General features: G+C 42.9%; 1 protein-coding gene across 1 annotated transcript in view; it reads left to right on the forward strand.

Annotated features, from left to right (window-relative positions):
- The window catches only part of cpped1 (calcineurin-like phosphoesterase domain containing 1), an 86,697-nt gene extending 59,544 nt beyond the window's left edge, over positions 1 to 27,153 (forward strand). Inside the window, exon 6 of the mRNA XM_080872070.1 lies at positions 25,998 to 27,153. Within this exon, the coding sequence (XP_080728196.1) occupies positions 25,998 to 26,224 (227 nt within the window). The 3' untranslated portion in view covers positions 26,225 to 27,153. The remainder of the gene's footprint in view (positions 1 to 25,997) is intronic.
- Positions 27,154 to 27,833: the final 680 nt, after the last annotated feature.

The following is a 27,833-nucleotide window of genomic DNA, read 5'->3' on the forward strand; positions in this document are numbered from 1 at the left end:
TGGAGAGATTTGATTTGATGTACTTTAGAAATATCCTTCATTTTGACATATTTATGAAGATTCTAAGTCATTCTGACTATAAGATAAGAAAACACATAGCCATGTTATTATTTCTATTAGTTCTTGATAGATGTGCTAAAAATATAAGTCCCAACATTGGAATCAGAGGATTTAGCAAAAAGCAACTCTTTCATAATAGAAATTAGACAGTTATTGATGAAGAACACACTTTTTTCCATTTTGCTCTCCTCTAATCTCTCTCACTTTAACGGTCTCCTTCCTCCAAGAAGTGACTGATGCTGTAATGTCTGTACTTAGAGTCTGCTGGAGTCTGCTGGGAAGAGGATGGATGGATAGATTTATTATTTATTTTAACAAACTTTTAAATTGTTTGCTTAGTCTGGGTTCGGGTTGTGGAAGCAGCAGTCTAAGAGAGAAGCCAACACATCTCTCCTGGGCCACCTTCTCCAGCTCTTCTGGTGGGGACAGTGAGTTGTTCCCAAGCCACAGATGGATGGACGGAAAAGCAAAACAATGTAGTATTATAGTGGTCCCTCGTTTTTAAAATTATTATGTTTTAAGGCTGTAAAACCCCTCACAACACTTTATACACTTTTCTCAGACAGGCATGAAAATTTTCATTCTTGTTTAAACACTCAAACTTCAAACCTTTGTAGAAAAATAAGCCCAGTATTATAGAATGAAACCAAAGATCAAACCCTGTTTTAGGTCCAAAACATGCGACTAGAGCAGCTGCTAGAGAATTCAACATTAATGAATCACTGGTACGGAGGTGGAAGAAGCAAGAAGAATGAGTTGAGTAAAGTTTGACTTACCTGACTGTTTTGTTTCGCTTAATGCACCTTATGGTCCGAAAAATACAATAACTTCTACTTTCCTTTAGCATGTCCAGAATCCCAACTTTTTGTGTGCAATGGTTAGCATCTTCCTCCACCGTTTTGGGTGCTACCACGGGTCCTTTGACTGTGCAAAACATTTTGCCGACATTGTTGTGTTTGTTGGGGAGAAAACTTACAAGCATACAGTGCAGCACTTCAAAGTCACACTGCTAGCGATTGAAGATTTATGTAAATTTCACAAGCTGAACACATTCTGTACTGTACAGGAGACACAGCACGAGATTGATTGATTGACAATGGTCTACAGCCAATCGGGATGCAGAACACAATGCACTGTAAAAAAACAAAACAAAAGGCATGCAAAATTGCACACAAACAAAAAAAAATCTACGAAAGGTGAACCACGTTATAGCAAGCGACTAAAATATTATTAATAAAATATTTAGTAGCATAATAGTATTTAGTAGCATTTTGCGAACTTGATATTTCTGCCTCAAAATGAGTGAACTGTTGGAAATTTCCTGCAGGGCCAACAAATAATTAAACACCCCAGTGGAGCGAGTTCAAAATGGATATAAACGACTGTCAGATCATCACACTATATGATTAACACATACAAAAGAAAAAAAGAGAGCTTGGGAAACTGTGTTACTACTCTTCCTGTCTGTTAGTTGACGGGCCATGTTTCCTCTCTTGTGTGATAAATTATGTCTCTTTTTGACGTAGATCTGCTATGATCAGTTTTTTCCCCCCTCTTTGTAGTGCGTTATTAACACATCTTACCCGTCCCCTTATGGTTTTTCCTTACTGCTACACTGTGTGATCTGAGGCTTCCAGATGTGCTTTGCACTCTGGTGATCATTACTGTCATAACAGTAAAGGGCAGCATCATTAACCTCAGGCACACACACACACACAAAAAACACACTTCTCTCCCATGCCTCTCTCTCGCTCTCTCTGAGGAATTTATACTGAGGTACAGCTCAGCTTTGACACAGAAAGCAAGGACGCCATTTTTCTTCTGAAATTTTCATTAAGTGAGCAGTTGGAAATGATGAGTTTCTTGCTAGAGCCAGCACTCGCTAGCTCTAGCAAGAAACTAGCTCTGACTAGCTAGCTTTGCCTTGGAAGACAGGAAAGCAGCTGAAGTATTGCATGTTTTATTTAGAGCTGGAAAACTTTTAATGAGTGATGTTTGATTGTATTAGTAACACATAAACTTTGCTGGAAAACTTGGATATTCTTAGTTAAGGTTATTCTTCTTGGGTGCTTGTTTCCAAGTTCATCCATCCATCCATCCATTCGCTACCGCTTATCCTTTTCAGGGTCGCGGGGGGCGCCGGAGCCTATCCCAGCTGTCATAGGGCGAGAGGCGGGGTACACCCTGGACAGGTCGCCAGTCTGTCGCAGGGCTAACACATAGGGACAGACAACCATTCACACTCAGATTCACTCGCACATTCACACCTAGTGGCAATTTGAATTATCCAATTAACCTATCCCCACAAGCTGCATGTCTTTGGACGGTGGGAGTTCCAAGTTCATATTTGAGCCAAATAGCAGTTTGGCAAGAATGAAGATGTTGACTTGGACAGCTTTTTCTCTCTCTCTTTCTCCCTTCTTGTAATTCTGAACTACAGGCCTTGTAATAGGATCACTGGATGTTAGACAAAGGTCTCTTTGGCATCAGCTCACTCCTTAAAAGCACACATTGCTGTGTGTAACAGATTTCTCCGACCACTCCAAAGGCGTCTTTTTGTGGCGTCTGCTGGGTTCAGCACTTGTGATGTTGTTATTGCTGCCGCTGTGTTTTCTGCAGCCCCCAAACCACTCAGTAGCATATGATGGAAAGAGCGATTATAGTCCCCTGCAGACAAAGAATCTCATTTAATAGATTTTAGAGCTTTTTGTCGTCTTTCTCCCCGCTTCGTCATCTCACAGAACATGTGTGCTTGTGGTTGTTGAGCAACTATTTTTTATTTTCGGCACAGTTTGTGTGTCTGTGTATGTGTGTGATTTATGCATATAAATTAGTGTGCAGTGGTTTGTTTTTCTATGCGTGACATATTGTACATTAAGTATCTATACGTTATCTCAGCAGCACAGATGCACATGGGAAAGGTGCAGCACCAATTAGTCTTCTTCTGGCTCATCAGAGCGAGGAGTTCCACACTGGGAACTGTTAAGTGCGTTCCAGCTCGTATTAATGATACCCTGTCTCAGTGATGACGCCCTCTGGACTAGTATTGAGAAATTCCTGTTTTTAATTGCATAAGCAATTACTATGGTTTGTGATTTTTACAGTGATTTGGTTAATATTAAATCATGCATTTAAATGTGAGCTCACTCTCTCTATTTAATATGTTTGGAGTTTTGCAACATAGTCATTTCAAAAGTACAGATAAATTAAGTCTGGAGGTTTTTGTGGCTTTGGAGACTTTTCATTAAAATTATGAAACAAAACAAGTTGGACACACTGCTCTTATTTTTCTATCTTCTATTATGGCATACCTGGTTGAACACCTTTTTCACTACGATTTAGTTTCAGTTCATTGGTAGTAATTGGGCAAAACCTTAAAACTATGAGGCAACTCCTTTAGACTTAAGCCATAAAGGTTTTTGGACTGGTCATTGACCATCTGACAACCACCGGTCACTAGGGACAAATGTTAACCAGCGATTGGTTGCAAACTGGTTGCTGGAAATTGCTGCCAGCCACTGTAAATTCGATTGCTAAACCCCTATCAATGTAGGCCTAGAGACTAGTCAGTGGACCTCTTGGTAATCACTGGTCAAAGAAGTTTGTATTCCAGCTGGGGAGTGGTTGCTGATCGCAAAAAGGTAAACGGTACTGTACATTTGCTTCGGTTGCTAGTAGGTTGCCACAGTTACGAGTAGTTTTCATCAAATATGCCAAGTTGACTGCAAACACTTGGCAGCTACTTGCCAAGCTATGGTAAAACTGTGAAAAATGCACAACAAATCGGAACTGGAGAACACTAACCTTCTGAGTTTAAATGTTTAGACCTAACACTCTCCATTTGCATGAGATGTTCATATTAGGGATATCTGCTCACACAGCCAAGATACCAAAAACAGTGAAATATCTTAGAGTAGTCTGGAGCCTCAGCTTTTGGCTAATAAGCATTACTTTGTGATCATTAGTATAAGTTTTATATGCACATCATGTTTAGGACAAGCAGGGGCCTAAATACTTAATACCTTAATTTAACCTTACTGTTCATTTTGGACTAGTATCAGTATGTTCATTGATGTCTGCATATCTGTATATCTTTAAGTGTGGTCTGTGTATCTGTACACTATGTCAAAGTACCTCACTTTTGCTTCTTTTTCTTTCTTTTTTCCTTTTTTCCACAGTACATAAATCCAGCGCAGACAGAATTAGATACTGCAAGTAGAGAAAGAAAGACATGCAAAAATTGTAGGCTTTTACACTCATCGAGGATGTTGAATTTAGAGAAAACAGGTTTTACGCACACCCAGAAACTCCTCAGAGAAGATTGAATTCCCATCGCCGGGGTCTGTTGTCTACTTTTCAGCGGCAAGTGGAGTATCAAAATCCCAGCAGTGCTCTCAGCCTCGCCTCTCCTTATAGATGGAGTACTGTAATTAGATTTCTTTGCTCTCCTTCTTCTCTCTCCTCCTGCAAGGTTTATATTCTACATTAAGGATGAGCTCACTTACACACTGGGATGGATGAATGTACAGACACACTTCTCTGCTGCCTTTGTTCACCTCCAAACCTGTTTACGTGTAGAGGGGGAAAAAATAACCCAACAAAATTAAAATACAGAATTTCATTGGAATTCCCAGCATTACTAGCGGCTGAAGAGTTGTACAATAGGTAATTAGAAGCAAAGATAAGCAGTGTATTGCTCTGCATAGCCTCTCTGTCTTTCACAGTCTCTCTCTCTTGCCGTTGGTTGTCTTTATCAGCAAGGGTTTTACTCTGTTCAAAAGTGAAGACACATTTATCACCCACTGGGAATTTGATAAGAGGGCATGGTTAAGCCTTTAACCCCATTGTTTTAATCATGAGCCTGAGTAATGCTCTGCTTTTTCTGTTTCTTGCTCTCTTAGTCTGTCTTTGTCTCTTTTTCTAACGCATCCAAAGGTGGAAGTTGTTAAGGATGTAGCACTGGGATTTCAGAATGAATACCAGGGCTGCATAGGTCAAGATGTATCATTTCAGGTACTACTGCACTGAAACAGAATCCAGGAAAGGTAGTGCTAATAGCATAGTGAATGGTAGAACTACTAATAAAGGGCAGACTCTTTTGACTTGTCAGTGGACGCTTCAGCTAAAAATTGTGTTTAGCACTGATTATTTGTGCTGAGCTACCATAGGCTTTCATGTCACCCCAGTGCTGCTGCTCTGTGAAGCTGTGGGAAGTGAGTTCCCACTATTAAATTCCATTCTTTTGAATTCTTTTGGTGACAGAGAAAGACTGGACTCAGAGTGGTCAAGCTCATAAAATAATCTTTATTTTACATTTCCAGAAATGGAGGCCTGAACACACGAACACACACGCTCAGGTCTGAATTCTTGCCAGCTAAATCCGTATATATATTTCTGCACTGCGTCACACCGACACACAGATTACTTAGTTCCGCTTTTCTATACTTCCTGTTTCTGCACAAGACGTGCAGTCTACTCTGTGACTTTTGGCCTACATTCTAACTCACAAGGGCGTTTTCCTACACTGGGCTCTATAAAACAATATAAACAGAAAATAAGCATTAAGAATATATGTTTATTTCCCCCTTTTAGCTAATAAAATTAGTTAACCTAATTAACTGACTTCCTCAATAACTACTGTGAACTAAAAACAGATATAATTAGCTTTTTCTGGTAAAAGGTCCTAGATTATTTTTGTCAATCTTTGGAAACGGCCTCTATAGAGTTAACCCATTTCCTCTTTAAAACTTACTCCTGGTTTCTTCTCCCCCTTTAACGGGTAGAGCATATCCGGCCTGAACACTGTGTTTGGGCAATTTACATAACATAGAAATCCTGCAAACTATTACTAAAGTCCCTCTCATTACTCTTCATTACTTTTATACTCACATTATAACCTCTGTCTAACGAGCTTTTAATCTTCTATACAACCTAAACAACAAATTTTCTGAGAGGTTTCTCTGTGCTCTGTGCTTCTTTTGAGTTCCCCTTTCTGGTGGTTGGTTCCTGGATTCTCGCCAACCCCTCCGTGGTTTTGCTGTGGTTCTGGAATCAGGAGGACAGGAGAAAAAACACCTCTCTCTGCTACGCCTCAATAATCAAATATGTTCATCAATTGTTCTGTTAACTTTTCAAAGTGAGTTCAAAATATCATGTTCTGGGCTCTATCATTCTATATATATATATATATATATATATATATATATATATATATATATATATATATATATATATATATACACACACACACACAGATGCAAAAGTTACAGTTAATGACAATGGACGGTTGAACAAATAACGGCTGGCTGCGTCCACTGTTGGTAGCTGATTTTTTTTTTCAAGTTTGGGTTTTATTTTATTAAGTTATTGCTCTCCCTCCTTGAGAATTGGCAGCATCAAAGTCTTTCAAGTGACTTTCATCAACCATTTAGCAATTCCTGCACCTAATCTGAAGCTGTCTGTGTTCACCCTGTGATAGACTAGCTACCTATTAAGGGTGTGCCCTACCTTCCTTTTGCCCTAAGAGAGGTGGGATAGACTCCATCCCCACTGAATTGGGGCAAGCAGTTAATAGGGAATATAGATGGATGGGTGAATGCATGCACTTGGGTCATAGAAACTGCACTTATAGACTCGGTCAAATCTCTTACAGGTTAAATTTGCCCCAAAAGCCATTTAAAACCCTTTTTGCCCAGCAGGTTATAATTTTATGTGCACAGTTTCAGTTCAGTTTAATTCAGTTTTATTTCTGTACCACAAACTCCCAAACACCGTCACCTTTAAGGGCTTTATTTGTCCGGTAATAACTCTACAACAATACATTGAAACCCCAACAATCACACTTGGTGATAATGGGAGGAAAAACTGCACCAGCGCAGCAATGCAAAACAAGACGTTCTCTTGTTTTTTGGCTGTCGATTGGCTCTTGAGTGACGGGGGTAGGATAGAGTCACAGAGGTTTGCCATCAGTTTCTAACCAGGAACCAGGATCGATTGTCACACACATTGCATGTATAACAGCAATCGCTGATTAATGGTGACTGCGTGCCTCCAGTGTCACCAGGTCTACACTCTCCTCTGTGGTTGTGTCAGGGAGGACACCTGGGAGCTTTAGCTGATGGTGTCCAATTGAAAATGTAGATACATCAGCAAACCCAAATGTCTTGTCTCTAATCATGCTGTTCACCAAACCTTTGTTTATTGCATTCTCTTTCATTCACCACAAGTTTTCTTCTTCCTTGCATGCGTTTGCGTGTTCTTTTTCTTGTTTTGTTTTAATCCCGTGCCAGTGTGTAGCTGGAGGACACAGGGAAGGGGATGCTTCGTGGTGACTAATGGCTCAGAGTGATTTATGGGGAACCAGAGCTGTAAGATGCTTCTCCATGCTACATCATTTTGTATCCCTCTGTCATGCAAATTATCAACAGCTTCTGTTTCATGATGAATTATTTCCCAGACCTGCACTTTAATGACAACCGCCCTTCAATACAAGCGCGCATGTTGGATGTTCACTCCTACGCATTGCCATTCTCACAGATGTGCAGATGACAGCTTTGTTCAGAACTACATTCGGAGTTTGTGTCAAAAGAGAACGAAGGAGAAATGGGAGAAAGGTTGGAAGAAAAATGATTCTCTTGGAGGTTTTAACCAATGGGAGGCGATTGAGTGGCAAATGGGAACTTGGCTCGCAATTAGCGAATCCAATCTTGTAACCTGCAAATAACCAGTGATCAAGAGATGAAAGGGAGATGATGGAAAGCAAGAAGGGGATGAAGAGGAGGAGCGATTGATAGAAAGATCATAAACATCAAACCTAATTAGTGTGCACTGATGTTTCTTTACCTCTTTTATTCCATTATTACGCGGTCAGCATCTTATTAACATTTTAAAAGCACAAGGCTCTTCAGAATATTCAGATGGATCTAACCAAATAAGTAGCTCAGGTGATTACAGCATAGACGAGTCATAGCACAAAATACAGTGCATATTGGAATTCCAGTCTCCTTCCTGTGCATTTTTCTGCAACCCCTTCAAATTTGCATTCAATATGTTTTCATCACTCCGGCTGCTTACTCTGAGCATTTCCTGCACAGTCCATCCCCCACCTCTCTGTCTCCCCCCATCCTCCCCACACTCCCCACCTCCGTCTGTCAAACCAGAGTCCAGTCTCCACACGGGAGTCTTTATCACAAAGAAAAGCACAAAAGACGTGGTGCTGTTTGAAGACTGACAGGTAAATGGGATTTCCACAGAGACCGAGACAAGACTTGAAATTATCAGCACAAAGAGCCTGTGTTTTCATGAGGGCACCCACTTAGCAAGAGAAGGAAAGAATGCAGCAAAGCATGGCAAACAGACAAAAAAAAAGTGGTGAAATTGGACCTAATGTTCCTATAGTAAATGCAATACTGCTATTTAACATCCTTTGAATGCTTACTGCTCTTCCTGTCACCATATAGCTTCACGGGAAACTCAAGACAATTCGACTGAGCACAGTTTTATGTTCTATTTGTGGCTGAATGGGTTTAGTGTGGTATTGTCAGTGGAAGAAGGAGGATTTTTGTTCCCAATATATCTCAATGCCTAGAGCCATGGCACCAGCTAAGGGTTTACATCCTACCAGGCCACCCACGCCAATTTAACTTCGAGGCACTTCGGATAACAATCAACAGAAGGTGATACGCAACTTTGATTGGAGTGAAAGGAAGTGGAATCAGTAGCGCATTGTATTTTGTCATTGTCAAATCAAGACCATTTGCTCAGAAGAGTGCCAGCTGTCATTATCCTGGAGACAGCAGTAGCCAAATGCAGTGTCTGGAAGTTCAAAAGCTCTCCAGTTTTTATTACAGCAGAGGATTGCGGCTCTTGTTTGCTATGGCGTCCCCATTCTGGTTGAAGGTGGACAATTCATGAAATCAACTGCTGTGTTATTTTTTAAGACTGCCTGTAAATTCATTGCTGGAGATTTGAAACACTGTAGCTTCCATTTCTGGAGTATGTTTTCAGGCATTATGTGGAGCTCCTATTTGGCCGTTGTAGAGACTATTCAATCTATCATTTTTATCTTTTTATCTGTGTAGGTTTGCAGTCATATAGGTCATGGTTGTCTCAAAAAATAAAAGAGAGATGGTTTCAGAAAGGATGAAAGGCTTTCTATGTCCACCTGGATAGGGCGTTATTAAACCTATAATAGTGGTGGCCTATGACACCATTATCAATTATAATGCAATCGCAGCAGGTAGCACGTCTTCAAGAAAGTTCTAAAGAAGTTAATTTATCTTCAACTTAAAAGCACTTGAAATCAACATGTAGGGTTGGTCAGACATGAATTGAAAACGGCTTGTCTTGTTGGCTTTGATCACTAAGAAAAAGGCATGTGAGGCAAGTTGTACAAGGGTAGTTCATGAACACTATTGCCTACCAAATCCACAAGTACACTAAGGTCTGAGGAGTGTAAATTTCATCATGGGACAGCAAGCATGAGCGTTCCTGCACATATCCATGTTCCTGCCTGACCGTGCACTCTCATCCACGGAGACTTTATTTTACAATTCAACAGCTACACATGCACCCCAGGCAATGAACTTCAAAGTTTAATAGGAATGACTAGTCGGTCATGGTTTCCCAGCTCTCCGTGGATGTGTCAGCGACAGAGTATAATTAAGGTTTAAATCAGGACTGGTAGTTGAGACATAACACACTCATAGTGGTAGAAGAAACTGTTGCCACATGTACACCATAGCCCTAAACCTTTCTCTCAGTCAGATTGGACATTTGCCAGCTTTAACTTGTCAGTTTCCTAGTATATCAAACCTCAGTTTGAGGGCTGGTTGTACAGCTAATAGTTCAGTGCATTTACCCACTAATGGATGGGCATCGTGTGTGGTGCTTCCCAAAGCTTTATCCAAGTAGTCTCCTAAACTACACATATTATTTACAGTAGTGTGAATATGTCTGAAGCAGACTATTTCCTGCTTCCAAAATTGTCTGAAGTTCAAATGTGAAAACTGCTTGATAGTCAGTGACTGAAGGAGGAATTCAGACAGGTTGTGTCAGGACAGAACTACTACTCACTACTATGACTTATTGGTGATGTTTAGTTTATTGGTTAACATGTTTTATACCAGTGGGATGAATGATTGGGTAACGAAGCAGAATGAATGGTTTATATGAAAGGAATCTTGTGAACTATTTTTAAAGAATTTGAAATAAAAAAGCTTAACTTTTCATCTAGCGCCATTACCATTTCATAACCCAGCCTGCAAGTACAAAAATACAGAAAAAAACAAACAAAACCTTTATTGGCAAATGTTAACTAGCATTTAGCTTGAAGTATGATATTTAGTGCCATTAATTGTTAATCATACCACAGAGAGCATTTCAACCAAGTTTTTAGTTGTATTTCTGAAAAAACAGATAATAGTACCATAGCTGTGTATGTCTAAATCGGCTTAAATGGTTGATATGACTGCAACTTCAGTACATTCTTGAAAAGCTGCTAACTTAGCTGTGAATTTGTGTCTCCACTGCTAATTTCACTGCTGTTGCTGGTGCTAAATGGGAACGTCATGCCCTTCAACTCAATCCTGAAGTGGTTAAATTGTTTTTGTTTTTTTTCCCACCTTCCAGACATTCACTTTTTGACAGACAATTTCAAAGGTCAGCTTCATCCTCTGACTGCATTACAGAGACATTTTCTCAACGCCTTTATTCTATTTTTTTCCCCAGTTATTTATCTTTTATTCATACAGATAGTCTTTTAGAGATTGAAGATGCTTTTCTGTCTCAGACAGGCCATCTTTTTCTCTGAGTGTTTTTTAGCAAACAAGGGCCCGAATGGAGTCTTTGACTTCTAAAACCACATAATGATAGTTCTGTGAAAGGGGTACACTCAAACGAATTCGGGTCAGGGTAGGTGACTGGGGCTTATCTAAATTGTTTCTATGAAATTGGTTTTCCTCTGTGAAAGCCACTGGAACAATCCCACAGGGTAGGCTGATCCATTTCCAAAACATCCATGTTTTCTATTGGACCACTTCACATCAAATCTCAGCTATTAAAAAACAGCTTTTTTTTAGTCTCAGCTTTTAAAAAAGAGCCTGTTGTATGTTGGTGTCCTAAAAGAGGTCTGATAGTCGTGCAAAAAGACTTGTGTGTTTCAGTGTGAGACTTGATCTAAGCGACTCGGACTGGGTGATCCATACCACGGTCAATCTCATTTGACCTCCAGAGCCCACTTTGCTTAATCAGTGTCACCACTTAACCGTACCCTGACCAGTTTAAAGGGATTCTCAGGAGTGCTTTAGTTGGACTAGAACAAGATATGCATCTAGCCTCAGTAGCCTCCATGACGCATTACTGAGAACTGTCTTGATGCATTCTCAATCATCCAGGAAAGTAAATCTCCAAAAGTTGATTCTGTTCATCTGGTCGTAGCGTTTTGTGAGAGAAACATTTCGTCACTCATCCAAGTGACTTCTTCAGTCTCAGCTGACTGCAGGTTTCCCCAAATCTTATAATTTGCATAATGACTGAAACCAGCCCACTGAAGGAACAATGGGCTGGGAGGTCAGTTCCTTAATCTTAATTATGCAAATTCTCATGACCATTGACCATTGATCAATGGCCATGAGTACCATTCACAGAGAGTTGGGGAATGGCTGCAATCACAGCATTGTAAGATGGCGAAAGATGTACCCTTAGCCCCCCTCCTCAATTCAGAGATGGTCTTTCCCTTTTCACGTAAATGGCCTCCTTGACTCCGCGCTCAAACCAGCGTTCCTCCCTGTCCAAGATGTGTACATCCTCATCATTGAAAGAGTGTCCACTGGCCTGTAGGTGTAAATAGACTGCAGAGTCCTGGCCTGACGAGGTAGCTCTTCTGTGTTGTGCCATCCGCTTCGCCAAAGGTTGTTTGGTTTCCCCGATGTATAAATCCTGGCAATCCTCCTGGCACTTAACAGCGTACACTATGTTACTCTGTTTGTGTTGGGGGACCCGATGCTTGGGGTGGACCAATTTTTGGCGCAGCGTGTTTTGGGGTTTAAAAGCCACAGGGACCCAGTGATTAGAAAAAATGTGTCTCAACTGCTCCGATACTCCTGACACATATGGGATCACTACAGGTTTTCACTTGGGCAGCGGTTGTTCTTCTCTCATGGATCGGCTGGAGCTTTCTTTAGGTGCCTTTCCAGCTTTGACAAAAGTCCAGCTGGGATAACCACATTTACTCAGGGCCTTCTTGATGTGCTGTTCTTCTGCCTCACTGGCCGCTGTGTCAGTGGGGATGGTGTTCGCTCTGTGTTGTAGCGTCCTGATGACACCCAGTTTGTGCTCCAGTGGATGATGAGAGTCAAACCTTAGATACTGATCCGTATGTGTAGGTTTACGGTACACGTCAGCTTTTAGATGTCCCCCATTACTGATGGAAATCTCACAGCCTAAGAAGGCTAACCTGCCACTTTTCATATCCTCCCTGGTGAATTTGATGTGTCGGTCCACTGAGTTAATGTGATCCGTGAAATGTGGTACGTCCTGAGATTTGATTTTCACCCAGGTGTCATCCACATATCTGAACCAATAGCTTGGTGGTGTTCCAGGGTAGGATAGCAAAGCCCTCTTTTCCACTTCTTCCATGTACAGATTGGCCACGATGGGTGAAACTGGGGAGCCCATGGCACACCCATGTTTCTGCCTGTAGATCTGACCCTTGTATGTGAAGTAGGTGGAATGAAGACACAGTTCCAAAAGCAAACACACTTGGTCGATGCTGAGAGTGGTCCTGTTGCTGAGGTTGGTGTCATCCTGTAATCTCTTACGGACTACCTCCAACGCTTCCGTGACTGGGATGCAAGTGAAGAGAGATGTAACGTCGTACGAGACCATGGTTTCATCTGCCTCCATAATGACATCTCTCACCTTCTCAACAAAATCCAGGATGTTCTGGATGTGGTGTTCAGAGCTGCCCACCAGCGGGTTGAGGATCAAAGCCAGAAACTTGGAGATGTTATAGGTGACAGAGTCGATCATGCAGACAATCGGTCTTAAAGGTGTGACGTATCAATTATTTAACACAGTTTTATTATTCTCATCTAAAACCATTTTCAGTCTCTGTCGGATCCGCTTCTCTTGAGATTTTACCATGTCGATGGTAAAATTTGTTTGCCTCACGCGTTCATTAAGCAACTGATGCTGTGCCCTCTGGAGGATTTTTGTTGCCCGGAAGCCTTAACTGAAGAGCTCATTTGCAGACCCTTAGGAGTACTCCTGTTTTGTCGGCATCTGAGGCTGAATCTCAGGTGGTTCCTGTAGTCCGCCGTAAGACGGCGGACTACAGGACTACAGGCAACGGGCAAGACACTTCACCCGTTGCCTACTGGTGGTGGTCAGAGGGCCCGGTGGCGCCAGTGTCCGGCAGCCTCGCCTCTGTCAGTGCGCCCCAGGGTGGCTGTGGCTACAATGTAGCTTGCCATCACCAGTGTGTGAATGTGTGCGTGAATGGGTGGATGACTGGATATGTAAAGCGCTTTGGGGTCCTTAGGGACTAGTAAAGCGCTATATAAATACAGGCCATTTACCATTTACCATTTACGTGCTGTTTGCTCATACTGACGTACAACCTTTAGGCAGTCCTCGCCAAAGTGGGTTAAAACGTCTTGATGCATTCTCAATCATCCAGGAAAGTAAATCTCCAAAAGTTGATTCTGTTCATCTGGACAGGGAGCAACACTAAAAAAAGCAGAGTGTAATAATAAGGAGCGATAATCTAAAATGAAGCACACTTGGGAAGCTTTAGGGTTAGGAGTAAAATTGGGCTTTGGCACAGAGCAAATGTGAGTAGGACCTTAAAGTCAATCATTTCTGAGATTTTTTAATAGAAAAATAGAAAAGAAAATACTATTCACAAATATACATGGGGTAGTCTGCATTTACATAATCCAGCAAGTTGATGCATTCTTATAAAGTTAAAATGACAAATACAAATACATAGGAGTCGGCACCGGTTTGTGGCAGCTACCATGTTTCCCAACCATATTTGAATAAAGTGGCGGGGAAAGACATCTCCTTTGACTAATTGTGTTATGTCTGTGGCCACATGTAGTAAACCAAAAGGTGGAGGAGAAGAGAAGTTATGAGTGTTTGCATGCTGTTGAGGTACATTTAAATTTGTGTCTGCACCTTCACACTCAAGATATGAAGGATCATACCTATGTTTTATCATCTCAGATGGGATTGATTCCCTTCACCAAAGAAATTGGCATCTTAATAAAAATCTCATTCTCTTCCTTCTACACCTCAAGCCTCATCTCCAAAAATGAAGGCAGGCCTATAATACACAAAAACCTGCAGACATGTGCTCATTTATTCCAGATATTGTTAGAATGACTTATTGTCAGCAGATTAGACACGTGACCCTCCCGTCTCCAGATAGCTGACAACAACAGCTGTTTATAAGCTAATATTGTGCCAGCTAATGTTAGGCTTGAGTTTTCTAAAAATCACAGTTTCCCTCTGATAAACAGTTTGATTACATTCTCACATCTTTTGAGCGTTTATTCATTAAGCATTAGAGCAAACAGTATCCAATAGGGGTGGGCGATATAAACAATATAAATTTGGCCAACGATAGATTTTGACTATATCACTCTACCGCGATAGCGCGTGTTGATGATGTCATCAAGCTGCGACTGTTTTGGTCAAAAGCATCGCAGCAGCTACAACCATTATCATCTGCAAATTATGCCGGACGACAGTCATAGCAAAGAGATGAAGCACTTTTGAAATATGGGGAAAGCCAAAAACTGCGCTTCCTCCACTTCCGTAACATTGATTCATTAATGTTGAATTCTCTCACATCTGTTCTATTCCCATGTTGTTGCAGTATATTAATGACTAACCTCGTATTGTGGATGAATAATCTCAGTTGTTCTCCTGACTGAAGTTTGGCCCGTGTATAGCATCCTGCTATGCGATTGCATTTGTCCCTAACCACCAGAATCCCTCACGTTAACTTTTATCGAGTGGAAAAAATTTGGCGTTCATCCTCCAGCTTCACTGTGCTAATGTTATGCTAACATAGCTGTGTCGCTAGCAGTCACGTAGCACAAAATTATATACCAAGTAGTCAAACTTCAGTAACCCTGCAAACGCCACTGCTGTTTAGTTTTCTGTCTTCATTTATGTTGGAAGTGATAGCAGAGCTGTACGTTTTAATTAGTTTCAAAAATTTCTGTCAGAACATGGTATGTCATGTTTACGTGTAAACTAGCGAGCTAACGTCCTGTTAACTTGTAACTCCGTTAAATTTAATAAATTCTACTTTCATGGATGCCAGGATGTTAAACTTGATTGCTGCACCCGATAAAGCAGCAACGCTGATGATTTAATTAAAGATAAAAGAATTTCGACCGTTTTTAACTCTCAGTGTTCGTTTGACTTTGGGACCTGAAGCGGATGGAGTTTTGGACCCAGATTGCTCCGCGAAGCTCCTCACTACGGCAGCCGTAATGCTCTGACAATCCATCAAGCAGTGCGGCTTACCAAAGTTGTACTAAAACATTTTTAACAGATTTCTGCCAAAATCGGTTCGAGGTCAGTAAGCACAACCAGAATTCATACATAAGGCACACTCTCGATTTTTGAGAAAATTAAAGGATTTTAAGTGTCCCTTATAGTGTGGAAAATGCGTTATACAGAAGAAAAGAATATATCGCGATATATATCGTTACCGCACGTGCTTCAAATTATATCGCGATATGGATTTTAGGCCATATCGCCCAGCCCTAGTGTCCAACAATTTCAGATCCACTTCAAAGATAATCTCACTAATATCAGCTATTAACAGCTAACAGTAGCTAACAGCAGCAATAACAGCTTACCAACAGTTCAGCCTATCCTCAATAACTCACCTCAGTATTGTCATTGGTTAGCTTCTCTGACTCATTGAACCGTGTCTCAGAGTTTTACATCCTCCTCCAGACTAAATAATAGTGCACTCCTATCACTCTGCATTCACAGCTGTCACGGCTGGCGGGGTGAGCCGTGTGGTGTTGGAGGAAAAGGAGGACCCAAAATGCGGCAGTGACTGATGATTCGAGTGATGTTTATTTACAAGTGGTGGAGTGGCAAAAACAGGCAGTGAGGCATGACAAAACAACTGAAGAAACCTAAACTGGGAGAACTAAATGACAAACCTGAGACCATACAAAAGGGGTGCGGGGCAGAGAGACGCAGAGACAGGAACGGAACACCATAGAACGCAGACGAGCCGACAACGAACACAGACCGACACCCACTAAATATACACACACAAGGTAATCAGGTAATCACACACAGGAGGGAAGAACAGCTGAACCTAATACACATGAGGACCGGAGGAGACAAGCTGAACACAATGACAACAGACACAGACTTTCAGAACAAAACAGGAAATCTAGGACCCGAACCGGACACAAGGGGGGAGGACACAGAATAACTAGAACAGAGGGAAATAATCACAAAACACAAAACGCTGGGTCAACGACCCAGGACCATGACAGTACCCCCCCCTCCAAGGGCTGGCTCCCGACAGCCCAAAACAAAAAACGGACGACCAACCCAGGGCGGGCGGCGGGGGACCAGGACGGAGGGACCAACACCGAACAAAAACAAGCTCCAGCGAACCAAGGGAATTGTCCAAAACGAAAACACACATGCTGGAGTACGAGAACAAAACACAGTTCAGGAGGCCGGCCCGGAGGCTGACAACTCAGAAGTCCAGGCCAATTCCTCTTCTGAGGCCGGCCACGTAGGCGACACAGACCCAAAAGCCGACCGCGCGGAAGGCAGTGGTGGTGAAACGGAAACCGTTCAGGGGGCCGACCGTGCACGCGGCGGCGACGGGGAAACCGTTCAGGCGGCCGACCGTGCGGACGGCAACGGCGGCGACGAGGAAACAGTTCAGGCGGACGGCAACGGCGCCACAAGTCTGGAGGCCGGCCGCGCGGCAGGCAGCGGCAGCGTCTGGGAGGTCGTCCATATCGACGATGATGCCCGACTAGCGGCCCAGCAGACGACCGCTGATGTCGAGGCAGCAGTCCGGGACCCGATGGTGGCGTGGCCCCCGCAGGACCAGGCGAGGCAGAAGCAGAGGCCGGACCAGGCGAGGCAGAAGCAGAGGCCGGACCAGGCGAGGCAGAAGCGGATGATGCAGCAGGCGGCTGGACGGGCTCCTCGGGCCCTCCAGCTGATGAGGCAGGAAGCTGGCTAAGTTCCCCTGAACCTCCAGCTGGCGAGGCAGGAAGCTGGCTAGGTTCCCCTGAACCTCCAGCTGGCGAGGCAGGAGGCCGGACGGGCTCCTCGGGCCCTCCAGCTGGCGAGGCAGGAGGCCGGACGGGCTCCTCGGGCCCTCCAGCGAAAACAGTCTCTGGACCAGTGGGCACCGGGGCCCCTGGAACACACAGGGCGGAACCAGCAGGCGCACGGGCCTCTGGCAGGAACGGGTCGGAACCAGCAGGCGCACGGGCCTCTGGCAGGGACAAAACGGACTGCAGCTGCGCGGAGCACCGACCCTGCTCAGGTAGCCACAGCCGGGTGCAGTCCTCAGCTGGGTTCTTAGCCTCCAGGGGTCCAGAGTCAGCTGAGGGCTGTAATTTAACCTCTGGTGAGGCCCTGGAGCAAGTAACAGTCTCTAAACTAGCCAGCTGTTGAGGAACGATTGCATTTTTAACGTGTTTGTCTCTCTGCAAATAATACGTACTAGAAAAAGAGTCCAAAATGGGAGGCACAGACGCAGCCTCCCGTACAGAGGGAGTCTGTGAAGACGGAGACTGCATGGATGACTGGGCTAGCGGGGATACCGGAGGCCGAGTTGAATGCGGCTGTGCAGCTAAACGAGCTTGCGGCTGTGCAGCTAAACGAGCTAAAGACAGCTCAGCAGGAGAATGAACAGGCAACAAACAGTTCTCCTTGTCGTCTGCTGCACCAAACAAAGCCCCTGGATAAACTGTTCCACAGTCCAAAACAGAAAAAGGGTCCTTCTCACTCAACACAGCCGGCAGTTCTGAAGTCCTAATCTCCGGCTGTAGGGTGACGCGCCGACGGCGCGATCGTCGCTTCCTCCTGGGCAAAACCTCCGGCGGGCCGGGCAAAACCTCCGGCGGGAGAAGCTGACGTGACTGTTCCGGGGCGGCCGTAGTCCGCTGCTGCTGGACAAAGTCTGTGGATTCCCGAGCTCGCACCACCCCCCGGGCTTTATGCAGGTTGCAAATTAAGCCTGAAACTCCCTTAAGCTGGCAGAGGTAGGGATTTCCTTCCAGGATTGCCTCGATGGCTTTTAACCCCACCACTTTTGCCCTTGCGTTGGTGGTGTGGGTTACCCAGTCCATCAGGCGTTGGATGCGTGCGAGGTCGCTCTCTCCAGACAAAGCTGCTAGATCCATCTTGTGGTCGGCTCGTACTGTCACGGCTGGCGGGGTGAGCCATGTGGTGTTGGAGGAAAAGGAGGACCCAAAATGCGGCAGTGACTGATGATTCGAGTGATGTTTATTTACAAGTGGTGGAGTGGCAAAAACAGGCAGTGAGGCATGACAAAACAACTGAAGAAACCTAAACTGGGAGAACTAAATGACAAACCTGAGACCATACAAAAGGGGTGCGGGGCAGAGAGACGCAGAGACAGGAACGGAACACCATAGAACGCAGACGAGCCGACAACGAACACAGACCGACACCCACTAAATATACACACACAAGGTAATCAGGTAATCACACACAGGAGGGAAGAACAGCTGAACCTAATACACATGAGGACCGGAGGAGACAAGCTGAACACAATGACAACAGACACAGACTTTCAGAACAAAACAGGAAATCTAGGACCCGAACCGGACACAAGGGGGGAGGACACAGAATAACTAGAACAGAGGGAAATAATCACAAAACACAAAACGCTGGGTCAACGACCCAGGACCATGACAACAGCTGAGGTAAACAGCTTACATAAATAGGGAAAATTCCAGGGCAGATCTCTGGACTCTGGAGCAAACAGGAGCAGAAACAGACTGAATTCTAAATGTAATGTTTTTGACTGCCGTATTTTTTGGACCATGAGGCCCACTGTCTATGAACAGGTCTGTTTTCATACACAAGGCGCATCAGATTATAGGGCGCATTAACCTCCTACGACCTGGCGTCCACATATGTAGAAATCACATTCTGGGTTGTCTAGACCAAAATATAAGATTTTGCTCTACGAGTACGCTTTACTGCCACTGTTCTATCGAAATTTACAACGAATGTCCTCATCTCATTTTTCTCAAAAACAAAAATTAGGTAAAAAAAAAAATCTGGTAATTCTTCAGGTCCCAAACAGCCCAAATAGCAAATAGCAAATAGAATTTAAAAATGCATGCCATGAAAGAGTTCGGATTTGAGGTTAATCGAAACAAAAGTCAAATGTTATTCAACTGATTCTTCTTGCTTCCTCCACTTCCGTACCATTGATTCATTAATGTTGAATTCTCTTGAGGCTTCCTCGTATTGTTCATGGATTATCTCAGGTGTTCTCCTGACTGAAGTTTGGTCCGTTTACAGCATCCTGCCATGTGATTGCATTTCTCACTAACCATCGGAAACCCTCGCGTTAACTTTTATCGAGTGGAAGAAAGTTAGCGTTTTGGACCCAGATTACTCCGAGTCCAAGAGGGTCCTGACTACGGTAGCCGTAATGCTCCGACAATCCATCAAGCGGTGCGGCTTCGTAGCTTTCCAAAGTCGTACTAGAACATTTTTTGACAGATTTTTTTAGTTCCGTGTACCACATACAATCAGTTCAAGGTCAGTAAGCACAACCAGAATTCATACATAAGGCGCACCGGATTATAAGGCGCTCTGTCGATTTTAAGCGTGACTTTATAGTGCGGAAAATACGGTACAATGTAACATAAATCAGTCATGAATCAGTCATCTAACTTTTACTAAGGTTTAATGCCTCTACAATGGTCTTACTATAGCTTTTGTAAAAAATGGCTTTTCTAATAGTAATGTGGACTACAGAACATCACTATATTAATACAGTGGGGCAAAAAAGTATTTAGTCAGCCACCGATTGTGCAAGTTCCCCCGCTTAAAATGATGACAGAGGTCAGTAATTTGCACCAGAGGTACACTTCAACTGTGAGAGACAGAATGTGAAAAAAAAATCCATGAATTCACATGGTAGGATTTGTAAAGAATTTATTCCTAAATTAGGGTGGAAAATAAGTATTTGGTCACCTCAAACAAGGAAAATCTCTGGCTCTCACAGACCTGTAACGTCTTCTGTAAGAAGCTTTTCTGTCCCCCACTCGTTACCTGTATGAATGGCACCTGTTTGAACTCATCATCTGTATAAAAGACACCTGTCCACAGCCTCAAACAGTCAGACTCCAAACTCCGCCATGGCCAAGACCAAAGAGCTTTCGAAGGACACCAGGAAAAGTATTGTAGACCTGCACCAGACTGGGAAGAGTGAATCTACAATAGGCAAGCAGCTGGGTGTGAAAAAATCAACTGTGGGAGCAATCATCAGAAAATGGAAGACATACAAGACCACTGATAATCTCCCTCGATCTGGGGCTCCACGCAAGATCTCATTCCGTGGGGTCAAAATGATCATGAGAACGGTGAGCAAAGATCCCAGAACCACACGGGGGGACCTGGTGAATGACCTGCAGAGAGCAGGGACCAAAGTAACAAAGGTCACCATCAGTAACACACTACAATGGCAGGGAATCAAATCCCGCAGTGCCAGACGTGTTCCGCTGCTGAAGCCAGTGCATGTCCAGGCCCGTCTGAAGTTTGCCAGAGAGCACATGGATGATACAGCAGAGGATTGGGAGAATGTCATGTGGTCAGATGAAACCAAAGTAGAACTTTTTGGTATAAACTCAACTCGTCGTGTTTGGAGGAAGAAGAATACTGAGTTGCATCCCAAGAACACCATACCTACTGTGAAGCATGGGGGTGGAAACATCATGCTATGGGGCTGTTTTTCTGCCAAGGGGACAGGACGACTGATCCGTGTTAAGGACAGAATGAATGGGGCCATGTATCGTGAGATTTTGAGCCAAAACCTCCTTCCATCAGTGAGAACTTTGAAGATGAAACGAGGCTGGGTCTTCCAACATGACAATGATCCAAAACACACCGCCCGGGCAACAAAGGAGTGGCTCCGTAAGAAGCATTTGAAAGTCCTGGAGTGGCCTAGCCAGTCTCCAGACCTCAACCCCATAGAAAATCTGTGGCGGGAGTTGAAAGTCCGTGTTGCTCGGCGACAGCCCCAAAACATCACTGCTCTCGAGAAGATCTGCATGGAGGAATGGGCCAAAATACCAGCTACTGTGTGTGCAAACCTGGTAAAGACCTATAGTAAACGTTTGACCTCTGTTATTGCCAACAAAGGTTATGTTACAAAGTATTGAGTTGTATTTTTGTTATTGACCAAATACTTATTTTCCACCCTGATTTACGAATAAATTCTTTACAAATCCTACCATGTGAATTCATGGATTTTTTTTTCACATTCTGTCTCTCACAGTTGAAGTGTACCTCTGGTGCAAATTACTGACCTCTGTCATCATTTTAGGTGGGGGAACTTGCACAATCGGTGGCTGACTAAATACTTTTTTGCCCCACTGTATATCACAAATGTTTCACATACATGTGAAGGAAGCGCACTGCTGCTGCGTGGTGTTTTGCGGCATGTGTGGGATACGGATCATCAGCGATGTGGCGACAGAACTCAGACGCACTGACACATGTACATATGCACACTTACACGCTCCCACACACTTTATTTAGCAGCATTAATCATGGTATCTTTGGAAGTTTCAGAGGAGGTTCAGAGAAACCATTTCAGCTTCAAAAAGATTTTTTTTTTCTTCCCTGCTTTCTCCCGCTGGTTCATTCGTCATTATTATTACAGGATTAATCCTCGTCTCTCACTTCTTCACTATTGTCGTCTTAGCGTCTTCCTCCCACCATCTCATCTTTCTAAAGTCTTTTTTTTCTGAGGTGATGAAGAAGTCGCATCTCTCATGTGGATACTGTAGCAAATCCAGAATTTCCACAGTCGGCCTCGATAACTGAGTCATCAGGTGATGCAATCAAACATTTCCCCTGGTTCACACTTCTGTCACTTCTTCGCTTTGTTGTCATTCATGGGGTCTGAATAAATGTAGATGAACTGTATAATTTCTTGTGGGATAGATATAAAAACACTAGCATGGGAAGCCTTCAGCACAGAGCACACACATACTGATAATCATACAGAATAATGAGTACATGCTTTGCCCTACAGTCAGAGAGGGCATTTATGGCCTTTCAGCTCTTATGTAAAACACATTAAATAAAATAACAAGGACACACACATTTGCAAACACAGGACTAGACAGTTCTGAGCCTGCTCAGTTAGTCGGTCACCTCGAGAAGTGGCAAGGTTACATGAAGGCTGGTATTCCTGGGCACACAGATATACACACATTCAATGAATCTGTGTGGTCCATGACGATGTAGCTGCAGGCCCACCCACAAGTCACTGAAGGGTTGGACACACACGACGCTGCTCCAGGTTTTTATTGGAAATGAATTTAGCCCAGGCATACACCCATACAAGCCTTAAATCATCCATTCTCATCTACGGCAGATTAATTATTTAATGGTCCATCATGTGCAACCGCTGTCCTCTCACAGCTCCGAATATTAATACATATTTAGTCACATTTGTATTCTGCTGCTGTTTGATTATGCAGAATGGCGGACTTGATGATTCAGGGCAATTTCACGGTGCCGACATCGAAGTAGTATCAGCGGTGGATACATGAGAGCTTTCTGGGAGGGATCTTCCTTGTCTTTGTTGTGCAGATTTCTGAGACAGACCGATGTCTTTCTCATGAACAGGCTGAAATTTATCCTCTTTTGTTGCCAGTTTTCATTATTTTTTTTGGCCGGGTGTCTCTCCAGAGATGAGGCAGCGAGCAGCCAGACTTCCCTCCATGGAAACACTTGCCATTGGAAAATAGAGCAGCTCGCGTTTTCTGCCAAAAGGCGGCTGTAAACTAATTTCAACCCTCCCTCTCACCTACACGTACGTGTGCAACTTGCAAACACAAGTACATTTAGCTCCAGAAAATTAATTCAGGGGTTTGAAGTATTGAGTGAAACATTCAGGATTTACAACCATGGTTTTTTTCACAGTCCCCCATTTTAAAGTTTAATTTCACCTATTAACTTGACCACAAATTAGTTTTGAGTACTTTGAGGCTTCTTCACAGGCAACTAGTTTTGTGTCACTTAGCAAAATGTGATGAAGTGATTGATTTGACCCTGACAGAATGTTTCCTGCAACTCCTGTGTTGCTTTCGCTTTAGATCACTGTGCACTGTTACTATGGAGCATCTCTAATCACCTTAGCTGCGTTTGCTTAATCTGAGCAGACTGTATAACTCTAAAGCTGCTTGTGTCCTTGGAAACAGTTTTTATAGTTTGTACCACATCATCGATTATAAACTTTTGACAGATTCCCTTTGGAAACCACAAATACCAAAGTCGTCACACTTGCTTCTCAGTGTTTTACAGATGACGATTTATGGTTGCCATTGTAAGCCACTCCATGGAGTCTTCATACTTTCCTTGATCCTTGATCTTAGGCTGGTGTCACATACATCTAGAGACTGATTGGTGACTGGTTGGCGACTGGTTGGCATGGGCAGCATCTAATATGTCCTTTCTGAGCTCCATGTTGTGATCATTTTTGATCATACGCCACTGTGTTTGTCCACGGCCATCCAGCATTTTGTTTTCTTAGAATGTACTGTATTGTTAATGTGACCACTCCTAATCTTCTCTGTTTTCTCTGGTGGATTTCTGTTGTTTTTTTTAAGCCTAAGGATAGACTTTTTCACTTGTACTGAGAGCAGATTTCAAATGTAAATACTACATTTGGGATCCACTTACAACCTTTTAAGAGTTTTTGAATCAATAATCCAATTACCGCTGGTCCCCTGACCAAAAATAATTACTTTTTGCTCACGTTAAGCCAGTATTCATTCTGAGTCTTTATTCGTTATAGAACTGTAGCTTAAATATTTTTGGAAATGTCTAAAAATTTGGGTACCTACTGTATTGGACCTTATTATATCCTAATATTAAAGCATTAATCCAGTGACAAGTGTCACCTTATCTTTTCTTATCTAAAATTCTCCCCCTCAAATTCACATTCTGACCTTGTGTTTACCCCTCGCTCAAGTGAAAATTGGCCAGAAATGAGAGGAGCTTGCTTAAAAGTCCAATTGTTTCTCCCCACAAACGAGAAACAAATTTGTAGACAAATACAACCTTCACACAGAAAAACAACTTATCTTGCACCCCTCATTCAAACTGAGGCTTGTTTGGCATGCCATTTTAAGTGTGCATTCATTTCAACTGAAGTGACACAGCATGACTGCCGCAGGGCCAAGCCAAACCCTCACCATTCTATATAATGATGCTGTTTGTAATTGAAATCAAATTGAAAATCGTAACCACCCTAATGAAAGTTTCCTATGTGACAAGTGGAAGCTTCCACAGTTTGCTTTTCCATCTGTTCCTTTCTCTCATTTCCTTCCTCCCTTTGTAAATTTCCAGTTTTGAGTCTTTACATCATATCATATTTTTCCTTTTTTGCCCCTTTTTTCCTGCTGTCCATCACTGATTCTTTACCCGATTCATCTCACCTTTTAGATTATTCTGCTTTTATTCCCTTGCTTTTTTGTTTGTTTGTTTGATCATGCAACTACAGTGGATGATCGCAGAATTTTGTCGTTGGTTAAGAAAAATCTATTCACAATAACTAGCCAAGAGACACTGTCAGAAATGCAAATACAAAGGGTTTATATCTAGGTGCAAACCACTGGTTACACTCAAGAACAAGAAGACTAGATCAAATGTTTCCAGAAAACACATGAGAGCCTCCACAGTCCTGAAAAAACCCAGCTAGCACTGCACTATGAACGCATACTGCAAAAGCAACCCAAAGAGTTTATGAAGGCCAAGTCATTCGCATGATTTCAACGCAATAGAGCATCTTTTTCATTTATTAAAAACAAAACTGAATGTAGAAAGACCCAGAAACAAGCAGCAACTGAAGGCATCTGCAGCACACAGGCCAGAGAGGAAGCTAAAAAAAGTAGCAAGCAATCAGTCAAGAGATGTTGCTAAGTGGTATATAAAATACAATGCTGGGAAGCTATTAAACAGTGACTTTAAAATATATATATATATCATAGACCTAAATGATGCCACCCTATTCCTGCCTTTTCAGTGATCGACGCTCATGACACATTTGGCTGCTTGTGCTTGTTAAGAATTGACCATGCTAAATATGCCCTCAAAGACAATCTTCTACCAGCCATCCAGCAGTGATTTGGTGACAATCTGTGCATTTTCCAGCATGATGGAGCACCTTGTCACAACGCAAAGGAGATAACCAAGTGGCTCCATTTTGCATCCATGGCCAGAAAACTTTCCAGATCTTAATCAAATCTGTAGTCAATCCCCAGAAAGCAGGTGGGCAGGCAGAAGCCCACAAACTGATCTACTTCAAGCACTGATAAGGCAGGATTGGTTCATCTAGAATTTGACCCAGAAGCTAACGTTCTGCATCCCACAGAGAATTGTAAAAGTTATGAAGAAGAAGGATCGAGGCTGTAAATAGTGACTCTTTGGATAAATGTGATTTATTTGCCAATAAAACTCTAAAAGCTGTGAAATATTTGTAATTGTTTTTCACCATATCATAGAAAAATGTTTTTAAAAAATCTAAATAGAAATTCATAATTCAGTATCAGCCTGAAAAATCTAATATTGTTCTGCCTCCAATTTATTGTAAATTCAGCGTCCCGTACCATTCACCACTACCTCTCTGTCCCTCCTCGCTGCAGGGGTGAAGGCGGTTTTCTCCGGTCATTATCACCGTAACGCCGGGGGCTGCCACGGTGGCCTGGACATGGTCGTAAGCTCGGCCATCGGCTGCCAGCTGGGAGAGGACACCCACGGAGTCAGGGTGGTGGTAGTGACTGCAGACAACGTCATCCATCGCTACTACAGCCTGGAGCAGCTGAGGGCTCGAGGCTTAGACGAGGACCTCAAGAAACTCCTGCAGGCCTGAGCGAACACTCAAACAACGATGAAGCTGGGTGTTTTGTTAACCGACTAGTATATTTTACATTCAGCACATTGTTGCAACGTGCTACAGTATTATGAGATCACTTGTTCTAATCAGACAGGAGATTTATTCTTATGGTCTACCAGACCCAGATTTGGGTTCTCCAACGACTGAATCATCAAGAACTCTGTTAATTTCATCAAAGTGAAAACAACATAATTTAAATAGTTATGAGAAGAAAAGCAGTGAATTCAAAGCCAGCAAAAATGTCAGTCACAGGTAGTCACGTGTACAGAATCTTCCAGTTTATGTTGTCTCGACTGAATGTTTTCTTGCAAGCATCTCTTGGAGGGTTAGATGTTATCTGTGCTTCCCACTCTCCTAAAAGCGCCACACAGATCTTTGAATGTGTTTTAAGACTCGTGGGTTCTTCTATTGACAAGTGCAGTCCTCCTGTATCTGAAGTAGCATCACATCCTCAGGCACTAGCTCAGTCTGTCTGTGCGGTCCAGTGCATGTGTTATGTGTGTGACTTTGAGCACATCCAGAGTTTTCCATTTTTAAAAGAAGATTCCAACTTAAAACAGTGAAGCGGGCTTGGGCTTTGTTTGCTCAGTTTCCCTTTGGAACATTCCAGAGGCATGATGGGAGATGTAGGAAACAACAAGAGTATGTAAAAAGGATGAGACTGAGGGGGGGGAAAGGTCCACCTCAGCTCTTGTTTCTTTAATGTAATCAGTTCAAAATTGTGAAAAGTTGGAATTTTCCTTTTAATGTTCCTAAATTGTCTTCTTTGCTCTTCCTGCAGTCTGAAGCCTTTTTTGGACATCCTATGCAATCTTTAACATCACCTTATGATGTGTGTATGTGTTTTCTGTTTAATGTTGTACATCTGTCATCTCTTTGTTTGTAGCCCCCCCCCCCCCCCCTCCCTCTTTTTAACAGTTATCAAGAGTCTTTTAATATAAGCTGACCTCACAGATTGTTCTTTATCATTGTCAACTACAACAAAACTGACAATCTTACTTTTAACTAAGACTAGTTTTAAGCTTACTGGTTTTTCATTGGCACAGTAAACAAATACACCACCATGTGACCACCTTAGAATAAAAAAACAGACTTGCCCATGTTTGAACATTTATACAGTTGAGCTGCAGCTCTGGCTCAGGTTTGGAGAGAAAGTAAACAGCGAGGTTGATATCTGTGTGATAAAATGGAAAAACTGCCAAACAAAGAAGATGTCCTGGCCAGGACTTCATGTTTCATGCTGTAGTCGTTGTTTACAAATGCAGAATTTAGATTGAAGCTTGATTTTCATTTTTAATTCCAGCATAAGCTCGCCACAGACATGCTAACTTGCAACCGAAACCTGCTCAGATGGGAGTGGACATTAAAGCTCCACTCTGCATATTCGCATTCATATTCATACGTCTGTACAGATTACACGCTGCGCTACTTCATGTGCTCATGAAGGCAATTTAAAGCCTAGCGTGGTGGAATGGTGGACCTGCCACTAACAAGGGAATCTAAATGAATAGGTGATTACACAATGTAAATAAATTGGATGGCAAAGGAATTGGGACCATAAATAGTTTCTATAATAACTCGTGAT

Source organism: Rhamphochromis sp. 'chilingali', assembly GCF_963969265.1.
Source record: "Rhamphochromis sp. 'chilingali' genome assembly, chromosome: 22".
NCBI classification, from domain to species: domain Eukaryota; kingdom Metazoa; phylum Chordata; class Actinopteri; order Cichliformes; family Cichlidae; genus Rhamphochromis; species Rhamphochromis sp. 'chilingali'.